Raw genomic sequence first — 17407 nt, forward strand, 5'->3', positions numbered from 1 at the left:
AAAAAAAAAAAAAAAAAAAAAAAATGAATCTAGACAGGCCTTATAAATTTCGGGGGGAGGTACCTGGGATCAAATGCGGGCCCTTGTGCTTGTGAGGCAGTAGGCGGAACCACTGAGCCAAATCCCTAGCCCCAGGCCTTATAACTTTAATGTGGAGTAGTTTTAAGTTTAGTTTTAGTTTAAGTTTTAAAATATAGCAGAAGAATACAATTCTCATGTATGGCCTGCTCCCACATGCAGTTTCCCCCACTATCAATATCCCACATCAGAACAGTTATTTATTACAACTGATGTACCTATATTGAAAGACCACTGCCAACTATGGACCCAAAGTCCATAGTTTATATTAAGGTTGGATTTTGGCAACATATACATACAACTACAGTGTAATACTGTATAGCTTAAACTCCCTTAAAACCCTCTATACTGCCCCTACTCATCCCTTCCTCCTGCCTAACCTCTAGTAGCTAGTGATTTATTTACAGTACTACCTCTGTAGTGTTGCCTTCTTCACAATGTTGTATTGTTGGAATTTTGCAGTACGTAACATTTTCAGATTAGCTTCTTCACTTAATAATAGATATTTAAGATTTCTCATTGTTTTCATGGTTTGACAGCTCGTTCTTTTTTAGTGCTAAGTAGTAATTCCGCTGTCTGGATGTGCCATAGTTTATCCATTCACCTCAAAAGAGATATTAGTTCAAGTTTTGGAAATTACAGTTAAAGCTATTCTAAATATCTGTGTGCAGATTTTGTATGGGCATTCAACCTATTTGGGTAAATACAAAGAAGCAGATTGCTAAACCAGTTGGTTGGGATTATGATTAGCTTATAAGAAACTACCAATCTTTCAAAATGGTTTCATCATTTTGTATTGCCACCACCAATGAATCTGTTTTGCTCCATATCCTCCCCAGCATTTTACACTGTCAGGATGTGTGTGTATGTGCATGTGTGTGTGTGTTGCTTTGAGTAACAATGTTCTTTTTTTTTTCAGCAACTGTAGTTCTCAGTGCTGACTAGAAAAATTTTTGAGGCCACAAACCTATGAATAGCTAAGAAGGAAGCAAAAATCATGAAAAATTAAGAAATCTGAAAAATGTACTAAATCTATTTTTTTGGTGAGCAAAATATCTTAACTGTTTCTTTCAAAACATATGTGAATACTCTATCAACCATCCATGAGCAGGAAATTCCTATCATGTTTAGAGGAGTATGAGAAATGTTAATGGTACCTAACATTTACAAATTGTTGCTTTTATTCCTATTCAAATGATTTCTAAATTAGTTGCTTATTCACTGTAATTCATAAGTAATTTTTCAGTAATCTATGTAACTTACCTTATTTTTCTGTATAAGATGAAAATCTTTCCCATAAAGCATGAGTGCATGTTCAAAACTTCGGCATTCTTCTTCTGTCCACGCAGTCATTCCTTCTAAAAAATTTTTTTAATGAAATTAATTGGCCTCAAAACTCTTTTATGTGAATCACTAGCTTATTTTCAGTACATTTTCCCTGTAAAAGGCCATAAACTCACTCTTAACAACTCTCATATGTACACATACACATAAATACACACTATATACAAAAAGTTCATAGAAGATGTGAAGATTACTGAAAGTATGCTTAGTACTAAAATACAGAGTCCACCAAAAACATATATACACACATAAGGAAAAGAAAAACAGTATAATGCTTTTAAACAGATGCTGTTACCCTCATATGGGGGACCCTGGAGGATGTCATGTATCTCAGAAAACCCACTACACTCCTGGCCCTTAGAGAAGAAACTGAAAAAAACATGTGCAACAATCTCAATGTCCAAGGTCACCCAAGCAGCAGTTTGTCATATTAATAAATGTCTGAAAGCTACTGACCATTACTTTGAGCATCTCTTGTAATTGCAGAGGACAAAGTAACTTGTATGAATCTCATGATGTCTTGATACATTTAGTATTAAAATATTTATACGAATTTTTCTGAAGTGCTTACACATTTTTTTTTGGTGGATTCCATAGAATAAAAAAAAGTAAACAATTTTTTCCTTGGCATTACAAGATTAAGAATTTAATGATTTCTTAAAACAATTTCTGCTTATTTTCTAATTTTTTTCAACAATGAGCATACAATGTTTTTAAATTAGAGAAAAAAGAGCTATTTTCATTATGGTATGAAAAAAGCTTTATTTTTGCCTTACATCATCACCACCATAAATTCTTTACAGACCATAAAGTATAATTAACACATATTTAATGTTAGTGGGTGACTACTATAAAAGGAATAAAAGTCTATACTCTCAAAATATTAAAGCCCATTAAACTTCCCAGCAACTAAAAATCTAGTTGAAGAAACCTGGAAGGTTTTTTCAAAGACTAGATTTATTTCTGAATCCTATCATTCAGTGATACAGGGGCCTTATTCTCAAAGTGATTAACAGTAATCTACAATTAAATTGTAATCTATCATTAAATTAAATTTAATCTACAAATAATCTGAAATATAGAAAAAACAGTAGTTTTTAAAGTTTGACTGCTTAAAATAATGTCAAAGCAGCATCTTTAAAAAAGGTATTGCTGCAACAGACTATCTCAGCTTATACATTTTAATGTACTACTTTCAGCTTCTGTATTTTCCCAAGCCACTTACAGAATACTAGTAAGAATTATTTCACCTCTATGTATACTTAATAAAAGCTGTTATAAGCAATCTATATATGACAAAAATACTAAAAGTTGACTATTTTCCTTGACATGCATAAAAGAATCTTAACACTGTAAAAGTCATGTTATATGTTTACTAAAAAATATATTTCTCACTATAAATTAAATGGATTATTTACGTTTTTTTTAAATCCTCACACTTTGCCATTTCCTGTATGCTTTTTTAAAAAAGAAGAAATATTCTTTTTCAATGAAACCATACAATCATTCTTTTTATTAACTTTGAATATACTGTCATCTGTAGGGTCTGCTTTGTTCTGTAACTTTCTTCAAGAAAGTGGCGGTAACGGGGCAACTAATTTATATTTGAACAATTTCTGGTATGTCTAAAAATAGAGGACAAGAAAAAAAATGTTTGCTAAGAAGATGAAGATTTTTATAAAAATATTAAAGAACTGCTCTATCCCTCACAGTACTGTTTATTCTGATCCCAAGTGACATCCTGTCATCTCTCTCTTTCAAATCCAAATGTTTCTCACCTTGAGATGCCTTTCCATTGCAGCAGTACCTTTCGATTGCTTCCTTTATATTGTGGTTACACTTGAGAAGCTCATATAATGCCTAGGAGAAAAGGGAAAAATATTCAATAAAAATTACCAACACTTAATATCTAAAAGTATTTTAAGAAACCAGCATAAGAGTGTTGATCAATACTGCCTGAAATGCTACTAATTTCTTGACACTGGAAGATATGTTCACTCTGACACTGAATCTATATAACTATTTTGCAAATTGACACTGGTACCTTGTGAATTCATTCATTCTGACTCTGCTTCTCAGAAGTTATCTGTAATAATCATTCTTGACTTTTTTTTTCCCCTCAAGTACTGGGCTATTCCCCAATTTTAAATTTGTTTCTAATTAGAAAGAATTAGAAATGTGTGTCTGTCTCTTCATGTCATTTCCTCCCTGTCCTTTAATAAAAAAGAAAAGCAGCAGGCCTATTATAATAAAAGAACTCAATGTCATAGACTAGGGTTTATGATGAACTCAGTTATTTCAATCTATGTGAACTATCATTTATTTCAGTTAGTCTTTCTTCCTTTATAAATCTATTTGGAATTATACTAGACAAAGTTCAATTGAAAGCTAAATAACAGCATTCTTAAGTGTCAAAAAGGTGAGGATGGCTCAACATTAGAAAAACCTTTTAATACATCAAGATTCCATTTAGAAATGATCATTTCAACAGCTGCTAAAAAAGCACCCAATCACTAAATGAATATTCATTTCTAATAAAAAACAAAATAACAGTTATAAATAGATACTGATTTACTGTATCCAATAGTATTCATGATTAAGAGAAGGGAATTATTATTCTTCATGTTAAAACCTTACATGTGTTACTTCCATCAAAAGGAGGCCCCAAATCATTACTACTACTACCCCTACTCAAGATACAAGAACAAGAGAGAAAAATGACATTAAGGGAAGAAAAAAGTATAATTTAATATTGACAATGAAACTAGAAAACCACCCCATAAATGTATATAATTATGACTTGTCAATTATTAATTTTAAAAAATTAGGAAACCTAAGAGAAACAACTGAAAAAAATCAAAATAAGTTTCAATAGGTTAAGATACAGAAAATTTTAAAAAATGGCTATTACTGTATCAACAATATAGATTATACTAGAGAGCTTGCTTACAACAGCATTATATACATGTACACACTTAAAAAAAGATAATGAAGAATTTAACTACTGATGGATCTGATGTTCAAAAAATAAAAAAATATTTTAATGATTAAAAAAGTCAAACTGAATGAGAGAATGTTCTTGGAATGAAAAGATTAATGTCTTAATGGTATAAATTCTTCCCAAATCAAACTATAGACTTAATAAAGTATCGGTACAAAATGCCAAAGGGGTATTTTTTGATAGCTAAAAGCTTCTCTGAAGTTGAGCTAGTATGACTTCCTTGTATTACTTGGAAATTCACGTTTGAGTCTGCTCATTTCCAGGTACTAATTAGTCAGGAACACCCAGGCTGAGTATTTGAGTTTTAAAAGTTACAGAAAAGAAGAAAAATGATGTCAGAGGAGTAAAACAAATGGTAATCAAAAAACCCTTAGGAATAAATACTCCCACCTTCCCATCTCACATGTCATCATGAGAGTTTCTGCATCTATCTACAGGTATACAGGGCTAAGCAAGTGCTCCTAAGTCAAATTTACAGTCTAAAGATACTTTTAATCAGCTCCTGGATAAAATTTAAGAATAATTCAAAGAGTATCTCTATCATGAAATCTGAAAGACCAACTAAAGAGAATGTTTAAATAAAAGATATTAAAAGTACAAGACAGCATATGAGGTATAACAAAAAATGGTGTTTCATTTTTTTTAAATGAATTATAAAGACAGATTGACATTAATCCTCAATATCCCCCCCCCACACACATATACACACACTTTGAACACACTTATCCCATTATTTTTGCCACTTCCTGAAGGAGTTCTGGAAGCCTTCTTTTGTAAATGTCTTTTGTTGTGCTGTATGGCTGCCTTGATGTCTTGAATCAACTAAAAGCATTTACCTTTCATGGTCATTTTGACTTTTAGGAAGAACTAGAAGTCCCTTGGTGCTAGATCTGTTGAATGAGGTGGATGAAAAGATACAATATTTTTATGAGCCTTACTTTCCACTGCACGGTGTTAAGGCTTGAATGTAGATAACTCCCCAAAGCCTTGTGCTCATAATTGGGATTTTTCTAAGCTGGCCAAATCTAGAGAGTATGTGATGCTGACACTAAGGGTGTCCCACACTGGGTGTGGGTAGCACCACCCAAAAGGCAGGTAGCCTGGAAGGGAAAAAACGGACAGAAAGAAGGCAAGTCTGCTGCTGTTTCTGCTGCTTGCTGCTGCTGCTATATTGCTTTGCTGCCTTCTGCCTGCCAAGAACATTTTCTCCTCTCTGATGCCCCTCTGCCATGCCATCCTGTCTTAGAGCCAGCCAACTATAAACTGAAACTTGTGCGAACTGTAAGCCAAAATAAAACTTTCTTCCTGTAACTTTGGGTGTCTAGCACTTTGTCTCAGCAATGAGAAAAGTGGTTAAGACAGATTTTGGTACCAGGAGTGGACATACAATGCTTCTACCAAAACTATTACCTGTGGACTCACAGAATGCCTTGTCCAACATCACGGAATTCTATACAGCACTGCCTCTGACCAAGGAACACATTTTAGGCCAAAGAAGTGAGGCAATGAAATGCTCATGGAATTTACTGCTCTTACAATGTTCCTCACCATCCAGAAGTGGCTAGATTGAGAGAAAAGTGGAAAGGTTTCTCTCTCTTTTTGCGGAGATGGCACCAGGGAATGAACTCAGGACCTTGCCCTTGAGAGACAGATGGCAGAACCACTGAGCTAAATCCCCGGCCCTGGAATGGTCTATTGAAGACAGTTACAGAGCCAGCTAAATGGCAATGGCTTGCAGAGCGGGGCAACTTCTTCAAAGGGCTGCATATGCTTTGAATCAGCACCCACTATATGGTACTGCGTCTCCCATAGCCAGGATTCATAGGCACAGGAACCAAAGGGTGGAAGTGGGAATGGTACTACTCACCACTGCGCCAGTGATCCACTAGCAAAACTTTTGTTTCCTGTTCTTACAGCCTTATGCTCCGCTGGGTTAGAAGTCTGGGTTCCAGAGGGGGAAAGGCTCGTACCAGGAAGCACAACACTAATACCACTAAACTGGAAGCCAAGACTGCCCTGGGTCATTTCAGTCTCCTCATGCCTCCGAGTAAACAAGCTAAAATGGAGTTACAGTGTTAGCAGAGGTGACTGACCCAGACTATCAAAGGGAAACTGGACTATGACTTCACAGTGGAGTTAAAAAAAGAATATATCTGGAGTGCAAGAAATTCTGTAGAGTGCCTCCTAGAATTACCCTGCCCTGTTACTAAACTCAGTGGGAAGCTACCACAAACCCCAGGCAGAATGACAGATGGTCCAGACCCTTCAGGAATGAATGTATAAGACTCTCTACTTCTATTACCAAAATCTGTCTTAAGTCACTTTTCTTGTTGCCAAGACAAAATATTTGACACCTAAAGTTAAAGGAAGAAAGTTTTACTTCAGCTTACAGTTCAGAGGTTTCAGTTCATAGTTGGCAGGGTGATATGGCAGAGGGGCATCAGAGAGGAGAAACTGTTCTTGGCAGGCAGAAGGCAACAAAGCAGCAAAGAAGGAGCAAGCAGCAGAAACAGCAGCAGACTTGCCTTCTTTCTGTCCCTTTTTTCCCTTCCAGACTACCTGCCTTTTGGGTGGTGCCACCCACACCCAGTACCCTTATTACCAGCATCACACACTGTAGATCCAGCTAGCTACAAAAAGCCCTACCTATAAGTGATTGAGGCTCGGGAGACACTTAGATACAAGCTATAACAGATGGCCCTCAACAGAATTTTTCACTGTATTTCTGATCACATCTCATAAAGACTCTCACAAAAGCCTTCCAGCACTGCTTCGAAAGTGACAATAATAATGTGACAAGCGTCTTCAAAATGAGGGGGAATAATTAAAGGAGGATTAATGACGATGTTTTTTTAATTCACCATATAGTCACCATATATTTTGATCACACCTTGTATATTCACCAAGAATGAGATAATTAATATTAAATCATTAAAAGGATCTAAGATGATATGTAAGATACATGTATGTGTATAAAAAAGAAGACACAAAACTAGTGTATATAAGAAGATTATCTCAAGATATCAATTACTTTTTGGGGGGACTAGTGTTTTGCAAATTAAAATAAAAAATATCTATCAGAAAAAGAGATACTCAATTGTCATGTAAAATAACGGAATCAAACATAAGAAATGAAGACAGCCACTGTTCCAACAGAAGTGAATGTACCTGTTCATTGTCCCGTGTGTGTGTTCCTGCAGAAATCTTATCCATTGTTTTTTCATTTCCAGTTCTTAATGATGTCTCAACAAGGTACTCCTTAACTTTACTCTCCAAAACCACGTCAGGACGCCAAAGTAACTGGTCTTCATTTTCATACACTAATACAAAAAATTCCATTAGCTCATTTATAATAGTGAATGCATTAAAAAATGTACACAAACTATTCTTCCTCCTCAAGAGGCTATCCACTGGGATAAGTAACTAATTCTTAGGACACCAGTAATTAGCCTGCTAGGTTAGCAGGGCCTTTACTAGCATAAAGACTTTTTTAAAAAAACTATCGATGTCAGCAGCCAGAGGAAGGTGCTGTTTCAGTGGCTGGATTTTGGCCCAGTAAGACGCTTTCTATTTCCAGAAAAGTCTAAAGCAAAACTCCATGTTGTATCTTACCTTCTTCTAAAGAAAAGGTAAATATGACCTGTTAAATTTTGTAATAACCTCACTGGAATTTTCTCTTGCATTCCCTAAATGGCTCTATGAAATCTCCAGATTAAAATTACAAACAAAACAAATGAACAAAAATAAGTAACAAAATATTTTAGGGGTCACGGGTTTAGCTCAGTGGCACTGCACTTGTCTTGCAAGCACAAGGTCCTGAGTCTGATCTCCTAACCCCCCCCAAAAAAAAGAAAAGAAGAGAAATATTGGGCAATAACAAGAAATCAAAGAAATATTCTTCCTTTACTGATTTCTTCTCTCTTTTTTTTTTTTTGGTACTGGGGATCAAACTTGGGTGTGCTTGCAATGCAGGCAGCAGAACCACTGAGCTAAATCCCTGGCCCATGATTTCCTCTCTTAAAGAGAATTTTTACTTAAAGGAGGAAACAGATTAATCAAATCTCTATAAGGTGCTTTTTGAAAAAAAGGGAAATAGTAAGAGAAGTAACTATTCTACAGTCTCTTAATGACTGATGTACTAATGAACAAAATGTCACTAAAACAAGGTTTATAATTTATCGATCCACTCTACCAACCTTGCCCAAAGATTCTACTTTAAATAAATATGATGACCCAAGTATTTATCTTAGTGCTACAAGTGCAATTTATTCTTTTTTTTTTTTTTTGGTACCGGGGATTGAACTTGGGTCCTTGCGCTTGCGAGGCAGGCCACTGAACCACTGAGCTAAACCCCCAGCCCAAGGTTTTTGGTTTTTTTTTTTTGGGGGGGGGGTAATTTATTCTTTTGTTTTTTGTTTTGTTTTGTTTTTTTGAGACAGGGTCTCACTATGTAGTTGAGACTGACCTGGAACTATGTAGCCCAGGCTGGTCTCGAACTCACAGAAATCCTCCTGCATCAGGCCTCCTGAATGCTGGGAGATTACAGGTGTGTGCCACCACGCCCAGTTATTTATTCTTCAAATGTACTTAATACAGCTAATGAAAACAACAGCTCACTACACACCAGGACTATAGTACATTTACAATACACTTACATTCACAACTATATATAACAGATACTACCATTTCCAGTTAGCAGGAAAGTTAAAAATGAAGTGTGCCTATCAAGTGTGAAAACTGACATTTTACAGAAGTTCTCAGAACCACTTTCTTTACCTTTTGGTCACAAATGACATAGGTAAAATAGTTTAGGTTAATTTCCTCAAAAGATAGAAAAGGTTCATCTTACCCCTTGAATTTGCAGGGAGGGGAAAATTTTATTTCCTGTATGTTTGACTTAAGGATATATGACTGCTGAGCAGGCACCTGGCTCCAGGAGTGTATGGCATTGGGGTGGGTGGGGTTAAAGCCCCAAATCATCAGCTTTCTTTGCTGTTCTTGGAACAACTGTCTTCCATTAGTTTGAAAGCAGTTTAGAAGCTAGTGCCTCCAAGGCACTTATTTCTTCTTTGAAAGAGGGATGATCTAGCATGGTGCAAAGGAAGACAAAAAGACCTGGCCATGTCGCTTTTGCCCTTCTGACTTCCAGGGCTGAATTTACTCATTAGAGAAGACTAAATGCCCACATAAATACTCCAAATCTATCTGGTTCCCAAGAGCAGTTAGGAAAACAGGATAGTATTTTTATTTTCTACCACTTGATCTCTTCCATACTTTCAGAACTGCATTTCAAATCTACCAAAAATGTGAGGGAAAATACTGTACAAAAGAGGGGTATATAGCAAAAGCAGCAGAATCTTCACATTCTACCTCTGGTTCTTTCAGGACCTGGATTTTCTGTCCATAGGATTATGTCTGTAACATCCTCCCTACTTCAGGTGAGGAGACTATCCACATCTACCAAATCAGGACGCAAGCCTAGATGTGACCCTGCAAAAGGATTTTCACTGTTTCAACAATGGCTGGGAAGCACTGGGTGTGTGGGAGGGGCTCTCAATCTTATGGTTACTTTTGATACACTTTTCTTAAGTCAGGCCTAAATACGCTGACTTTGGAAGCTCCTCTGATCCCAAATCTATCTTTATATGGCCACGGTATATAATCAGATATTTAAATAAACACAGTGAGTGGTAATTTGGCCTACTAAACAGTATCACAGAAGCTTTTCTTACCTTTCTCACAACCATCATACTCTCCAAGATAAGGGGGAATCTCTGCCTGATACTGTAAACCAATCATTATTTCCTGCAAGAAAAGTCAAAAGTGAAAACAACGTATTAAAAAAACTGAAAAAAAGGTACCAAATCATTTAGCGGTTTCTTTAAGTCAAGAGAAACTTTACCCTGAAACAAAATTACCATAAATCACTTCAAAATTTTGTTAAAAGGGACTTTAGTCCAAATAGTCTACTAGTTTATGAAGACAATTCAACTTACCTTCCTTAAATCTTCAGGTGAGTTACCACTATCTGTTTCAACATCTTCAACCTCTGATTCCTTATCACCATCATATGTAGTATTTGCTTCAAAGAACAAAACATAAAAAATTTTACTGAATTTTGCAGGACTTGGGAAAAAGCCTGTTATACTGTATTTTATAAAAATTGTTGAATAAATTAGATCAGCATAAACAAGTGAACTAAACCTGCAATATTTTCTCAACTGACACCAGTCAAAACAAGAAGACATTGAAAACTCTAGCAAAGGACATGGTATCCTTACAACTGTTAGTGTACCACTACTTTGAGAGGTTAACAGGAAGCCACTGTGACCATCTTAAAAGAGAATGCAAAGCACTGGAGTTATGATTAGATTAATCCAAAAGAAAATATACAAAAAGATACAGCATTAAGTCCTTCAAAGTTGCTTTCTGTGTACACTTTCATAAGCATGTTTAACTTGTTAACTGGTTTTTCCTACCATAAAACACCTAAAAAAAAAATACAACTGAGATTGTATATAAACACCTATTTCAGCCCAAACTCTTTTAAATGTTATTGATAAACATTAAGGGATAATACCAAGAGCTAAAAGGGGGGAAAAAAAGAATCATCAAAAATAAAAATTCTTTTTGAGCACTGATAAGTTTTCAAAACCCGAAGAGCAAGGGTCTCTTAACAGCAATCTAAGAAGTCTATACAATTTCATGGCTGAACTATGATGAGTTACCACAGAAACAGATGAGCCTTGGGAAAGAAAAATGTGACTTGCAAAACTAAGTGAGTATTTTATTTTAAACAGTGTATTAGTTCGCCAGGCATGGTGGCACACGCCTATAATCCCAGCACTTGGGAGGCTGAGGCAGGAGGATCTCTGTGAGTCCAAGACCAGCCAGCCTGAGCTACATAGTGAGTTCCAGGTCAGTCTCAACTACATAGTGAGACTCTGTCTCAAAAAAACAAAAAAAAAGGGCTGGGGATTTAGCTCAGTGGTTCCGCTGCCCACCACAAAAGCGCAAGGTCCCAAGTTCGATCCCCAGTACCAAAAACAAAACAAAACAAAACAGTATATTAGTTCACTTCTACCCCAATAAAAAGGTTTTAAACTTGTTCAGATTATAATAGTATTTTATTTAAACTATGTAAAGCATTCTGAATATTCTAAAATAAACTACGGACTACAATAATGTGTATTCAAGCTATAGTATTATTGCTACTAGTAATCAGTATTGGTTAGGCTTCATACATCGTAAAGGCCTAGGGAAGAAATCGGAAGTTTCATGAGAAGTCACAGATGGTGTCAGGTCATCTGCGGAAGACTGAGTTTCCTCATCATCACCTGACAATAGGTCTTTTGCTATTTCCTCCTAGAAGAAAAAGAAAGTACTACAGTTAGAAATGATACATCTCATTTAGAAAAGTGGCTGTATTTTTATAATAATATATAATTAAGAACTAGTCGACATCATCAGTTTTGAAGAGAAAAATTTGAATTTCTGTATTTCATGTAGATATATAATAGCATTTAATGTTTAATTATATATTTAATACCATACTGTTAAATAAGAGTAATACAAATACACTTATACACTTACAGTAAACAATTTACCTAATTTGTGTGTGTGCAAAGAATTTATTTAAAGCCACAGCTAATTTCTGTGCATTTACAAACTAGTCTAACTTCTAGCAGGACACTGGTGGTGCATGCCTTTAATTCTAGCTACCGGGAAGGCTTAGACAGGAGAATCGCCAGCCCCAGGAGCTCAAGGCCAGCCTAGTCAACACAGTGAGACTCCATCTCTCAAACAGAGGAACAAACAAAAACAAAAACATGTGACTTCTGAGTGGTTAAATTGTTTACTTTCTGCCAACAAATAAAATTTCATTTATTTATTTTTTTGGTACCGGGGATTGAACTCAGGACCTTGTGTTTGGGAGGCAGGCAGTGGCACCACTGAGCTAAATCCCCGGCCCTACAAATAAAATTTTTTAAATGCCTCCAAACTCCACTCTTTCAACAATCTAAAAAAGTAAAACCAATGTACAGCTCTGACAGGTAATACAGTTTTAAAAGAAGCAAGACTGAATTATTTTTTATATCAATACCATCAATTTCATGCCTGGTAGACAGTAAGCACTTAATACTGAATGATAATGGAGATGAATTTAAGGACTGTGGTATACCAATATCGGATCCACTGGAATGTGGGAACAGATCTGCCAACAGAGCCCAGTCTGTATAGGTTTTCCTCAGCAGAGTGTGTCACACCACAATCGTCTACACTAGAGGCTGGTCATCATGGCCATGGCTGCTATGGCCACTCTCCTTCCCAGAAGCAAGACAACAGAACCATTCCACATCTAAGTCAGTCTTTATTCATCAACTATACACTTTTACAGATCAAAAGTAGACATACATCTACATTTAGATACAATGTCTACAAAGGACAAATACAAAATATTCAGGGATGCAAAATATTAAGAAGCCACTACTATTCTTAAATAAATAGTATGACTCATGCCAAACAATGGTTAAACTAGTCATGGGTCAACAGAAAGTTTACATTTTAGGATTATAAAATACTTTAAATAAAATAAACTATAATAAAAATTGTCAATGGTTATGGATCCCAAATTCTTCTTTTAAATTCATGTACTTACTTTGTCTAGTGTCATATCTGGTAGTTCATCTGCAAGTTCACTTGGGGAACTATTTGCACTGGAATTTGTAACCGCTGGAATTGTAGATTCATAGCCATAGAATGCCAATAAATCTTCTAGAGGCATGTTTCCTTCCTATTCAAGCCAGGGCACAAACATGAACTCAGCAGCTATTGTAAGACCCAACTTTAGGTAAACTGCAGTATCCATAAGTTCATAATCACATGCTCAAAACAGCAGTATCAATCAAAGCCAAATTTTAGTTTTTCTTTTTGTATTATTGTCAGAAAATAGGTCCAAACTCCTAGAATTGTATTTAACATAATAACAGAATCCTCGTAATATAATTTTTTAAATTCTACAGATACCTGCTTTGGTGAAGATCTTTTATTTAGCTTTCACACTAGAATAATGATTTGCCCTAAAATATTCCAATTATTCAGTCAATTAGTAATTGCATGTAATTTGTAGCTTTGTTTTTTTGCAGTTAAGTAACAGGTGACCACTTTGCTTATTCTTCATGTTAGAAGATACTTAACAGGAAACCTTGCCTGATAGGAAGCATTTACTAACACCAGTAATGTTAATATATTCATGTTCAATTATAGTCATATTTTTACATTCTTACTAGTACATAGATTTTATGCCATTTTATTTTTTTTCTTTCCACAACTATTTTATGAAGATTGCATTATTATCCTTACACGTGAGAAAACTGAAACTTAGCTCTGTGTTCAAATGCCAGGCTCTCAAGTTCTCTTATTAACAGCACTGGTCTGATAAAATCAGTCTGTTCTAGTGCTGCTGTGTTACCGGTAGGAGCACCTATGACATGCCTCACAATGCCACCCAGCCACTGTTTCACCCCAACTAATCCATCTGAATACATGTGCTGCACTTCCTTTTAAATAGATTCTAACTGATCACTAAAATGAATACAACTGTTTATAATTATCATTCAAATAAATAACTTCAAAATAATATATTCATATACTAATTTGCTAACTAGTTTAAGATGTTTTTGTCAACAATAGAGGTTTTTAAAGCTTGTTTACTGGTTGTTTTCCCTTTTAAGACAAAACACCTAAATTTATGAAGCAAAAATTATGTAAATACTAAAGTAAAGTGTACAAAACTGAGCTGAGAGAAGCCACTGATAACTCCTGGAGAGCTTCTGAGTGCCCCCCAGGGCCTGCAGGTCATACAGACTCTGAGAGTCCCTAAAAATCTAGCCTGTACATTTACAGGTATGGAACTCATATATCACTGTGCCTAACTGGAGAGAGAAGCATGGTAATGGTAAATTAATTCAGAATGGGCCACACAGTGGAATGCTAATTTATAAATTTGCAGTAGCAAGTCTTTCTAATGACTAACAATCATGTCACTCACAAAATTCTTTCAGCTTGGGATGAAACTTTTTAAAAAATAGCTTTAGGAACTTAAGAGTTAGCACAAAATGAGTTGGACAGTGGGAAAAAGTTTACTTTCATCAAGGGGAAACCTCCATGGATTATCTTTTCCCAAATCAAAGAATCCCCCAATGGTGACCAGAATTCAATTTATATTCTCTCAACAGTGACCTACCCATTCCCTCTGATTCATACTGGTTATACTATAAGAGGTGTTTGGGTTACAGCCTTTGCCAACCACCTGTCAATAGCATCTTTACAAAACCTCACAAAAGAATCCCTCCTGAGCTGAGGTGACAATTTCCACTTATTCTGTCCTTCTTATTTCACTTATTATTATAATGGTCCACATTCCTATCATTTATTGACTTCTGGGTACTATTCCGAGGATTACTGGCTATGGATACAGAAATTTACAGAAAAATATTTGCTCTCCAGGAATTTAGTGCTGAGAGAAAACTGACAAACAATTATAACACAATGTAGTGGCTGCAATGATAATTCTGGAATTGGGGCTACGAATTTTTGAGTACAGAGATGAGAAACCTACACCCCAGGATAAAAGGTATGAAATAGGAAGGTACATACAGAAGGTGAGAAATGAGCTAAACTTTGAAGAAAATTGTAACAAATAAAGGCTGTGTCCCAAGGGTGTGTGATCCCACATCAGTGTCAATGACTGAGCACTGATATGTACAAGAGGCCATCATAACCAGTTGCTAACACAAAACACAGGCTTTGCCCTTCTATAGTTTATAGTCTGGGAGGTATGACAATACACAAATATAGAACCACCAATTATGGTGAATGCAAAGGAAAGACAAAGGATTCTGAGATATAGACTAATGTTGGGGGACCACTTTCGTATGACAGCAGGGTAAGATATAACATGATCTTTAGCTGAGAGTGAATTCTGAGACAGCCAGTTCTGTAGAAAGCATTCCAAGCAAAGACGACACAATGAAGCCTGAAAATGGTTTCCCACTAAGCTGAGTAGCAAAGTACACTGAGTTGAATGAAAAATACCTTAAGAGAAGAAACAGGCAGAAACAGACTGCAGAGGGCCTTGTGGCCAGGGAAAAGAACTCAAACTTTATTCCCAAGGCAATGGTAAGCCACTGGCAAACTGTTAGAAGGGAACTGCATGACATAATTTCTTCTTAAATTACTGGGCAGCTGGATGAAGAAAAGCTGGCAAGGGGGCATATGGAGAGATAGGGAGAACACTTAAGGGGCCTCTTGCTGGCTCAGGACAGTGATACAGACATGGAAGAAGTAAATGGATGACATGTTTCACTCTAGGGTGAAATCAAATGGGTTACCAGTTGTGAGAGGGAAGGACAGCTCTGCAGATTTCTGTCTCAGCAACTGACTCAAGGGTGATAATTTTTAGTGAGATAGTAAAGACTAAAGAAAGTCCTCGAAGGAAAAAAATTAAGAGTTCTGCAGAGGACACAAGTTATTAGTTTGAGAGAACTGTAAGACATCCTAGCAGAAAAGTCAAGTTGGCCAGCAGCCTGGAGCACAGAGAATCTGGCTGGGCTAAAGATATAAATCTGGCATTCATTAGCATCTAGATGGTATTTAAAGCCACAGGAGTTGATGAGCTCACCCACAGAGAGGGAAGTGAGTAAAAGGGGGTATATTTTTTATTAGAACTTTCAGATATATTACCCTATAGGTAATAGGGTATGTCTACAAAATTGTAAACATGATTTGCCAAACATTCTAAGGAAAATACAAGAAAATTACTTGTATAAAATTAAGGGGAAAGTTTCTTGGCTTGACAGAGGGAATGAAAGCAACACAGAAATCTAAACAAATAATGAGATTTCTGGCCTGAGAAGTTACATAACTACAGCACCATTATAAGAAACACAAAATAAACTCATAAATGAATGAGTTTATGATAGTAATGATGAGTTTAAGATGAAAGCTGAAGCACAGAGATGAAACAGCAGTCTCTACTATTATCACCCAGAAAATGTAGAGTGGAAAGATAATGGCTAAAATAATGGAGAATATCACCAATCAAAATGTAGGCAAAGAGAGGTCAGCGATTTAGCTTAGTGGTTCCGGTGCCTGCCTCAAAAGCACAAGGACCTGAGTTTGATTCCCAGTACCACCAAAACAAAAAAAAAAGTAGGCAAAGAAAAAAAAGCCTAGAGAAGGTACTATCTGAGAATAGAATTAGAAGAAAACAGAGAATTATGTGAGCTAAGGAAAGAGAAGGGTAGAAATATCAAAATGGGCACTTGACCCAAATATCAAAGAAAATTCAAGTGAGATAAAAACTGACAAGAATTCTTTGCATTTGGCACTCAAGAAATATTGGTGACCTTACTGTGAGTGAGGTGGAAGAAGCCAAGCTAAAGACTGAAATGGGAGGAGAGAAAATACAAATACATCTCTGAAACATGGCTATCAAAGAATAAATGACTAAGAGCAACACAGGGAGAGGGGATACCCTCTTTCAAATGTGAGAAATATGAAAGTGGGGTTCTATGATGAGATTTTGTTTTTTAAGTAAAAGAATAAACTTATGGCAAAGTGTTGGAAATCTAAAAGCTAGCCTGGAATGTGGCAGATAACTCTTGGCTAGAAGGGAAAAGTACATAAAAGTTAAGTTGGAGAGAGGGGAATGGGAGATTCCTGGTAAGTCCCTCATAAAAACCACTACTTTCTCTATAGAGACACAAGCAACAAGCATGATCATCTGTTGAAGGAGACAGTGACAGTCTTAGTGGAACTTTTATTACTAAATTCAAAGGATGATACTGTATATCCCCATACAGAAGGTTAGGGCCAAAGCACAAGATTATTGGTGCTAAAACTTTCAAAGCAAGACTGGAAAAGGTGAGCCTAGTTGGTTTTTTTTTTTTTTTTTTTTTTTTTTTTTTTTTTTTTCTTTTT

General features: G+C 35.9%; 1 protein-coding gene across 2 annotated transcripts in view; it reads right to left on the reverse strand.

The window, feature by feature from the left end:
• Mier3 (MIER family member 3) overlaps window positions 1–17407 on the reverse strand; it is a 215861-nt gene that overhangs the window by 6615 nt on the left and 191839 nt on the right. For both annotated transcript variants that reach the window (XM_019207837.2, XM_010626901.3), the window contains 7 exons: window positions 13083–13217; window positions 11668–11788; window positions 10420–10505; window positions 10156–10228; window positions 7592–7743; window positions 3201–3282; window positions 1342–1436 (listed from right to left, as the gene is read on the reverse strand). In XM_019207837.2, coding sequence (XP_019063382.1) covers window positions 1342–1436; window positions 3201–3282; window positions 7592–7743; window positions 10156–10228; window positions 10420–10505; window positions 11668–11788; window positions 13083–13217 — 744 coding nt within the window. The remainder of the gene's footprint in view (window positions 1–1341; window positions 1437–3200; window positions 3283–7591; window positions 7744–10155; window positions 10229–10419; window positions 10506–11667; window positions 11789–13082; window positions 13218–17407) is intronic.

Source organism: Fukomys damarensis, unplaced genomic scaffold, assembly GCF_012274545.1.
Source record: "Fukomys damarensis isolate Sample0158 unplaced genomic scaffold, DMR_v1.0_HiC HiC_scaffold_1, whole genome shotgun sequence".
NCBI lineage: Eukaryota > Metazoa > Chordata > Mammalia > Rodentia > Bathyergidae > Fukomys > Fukomys damarensis.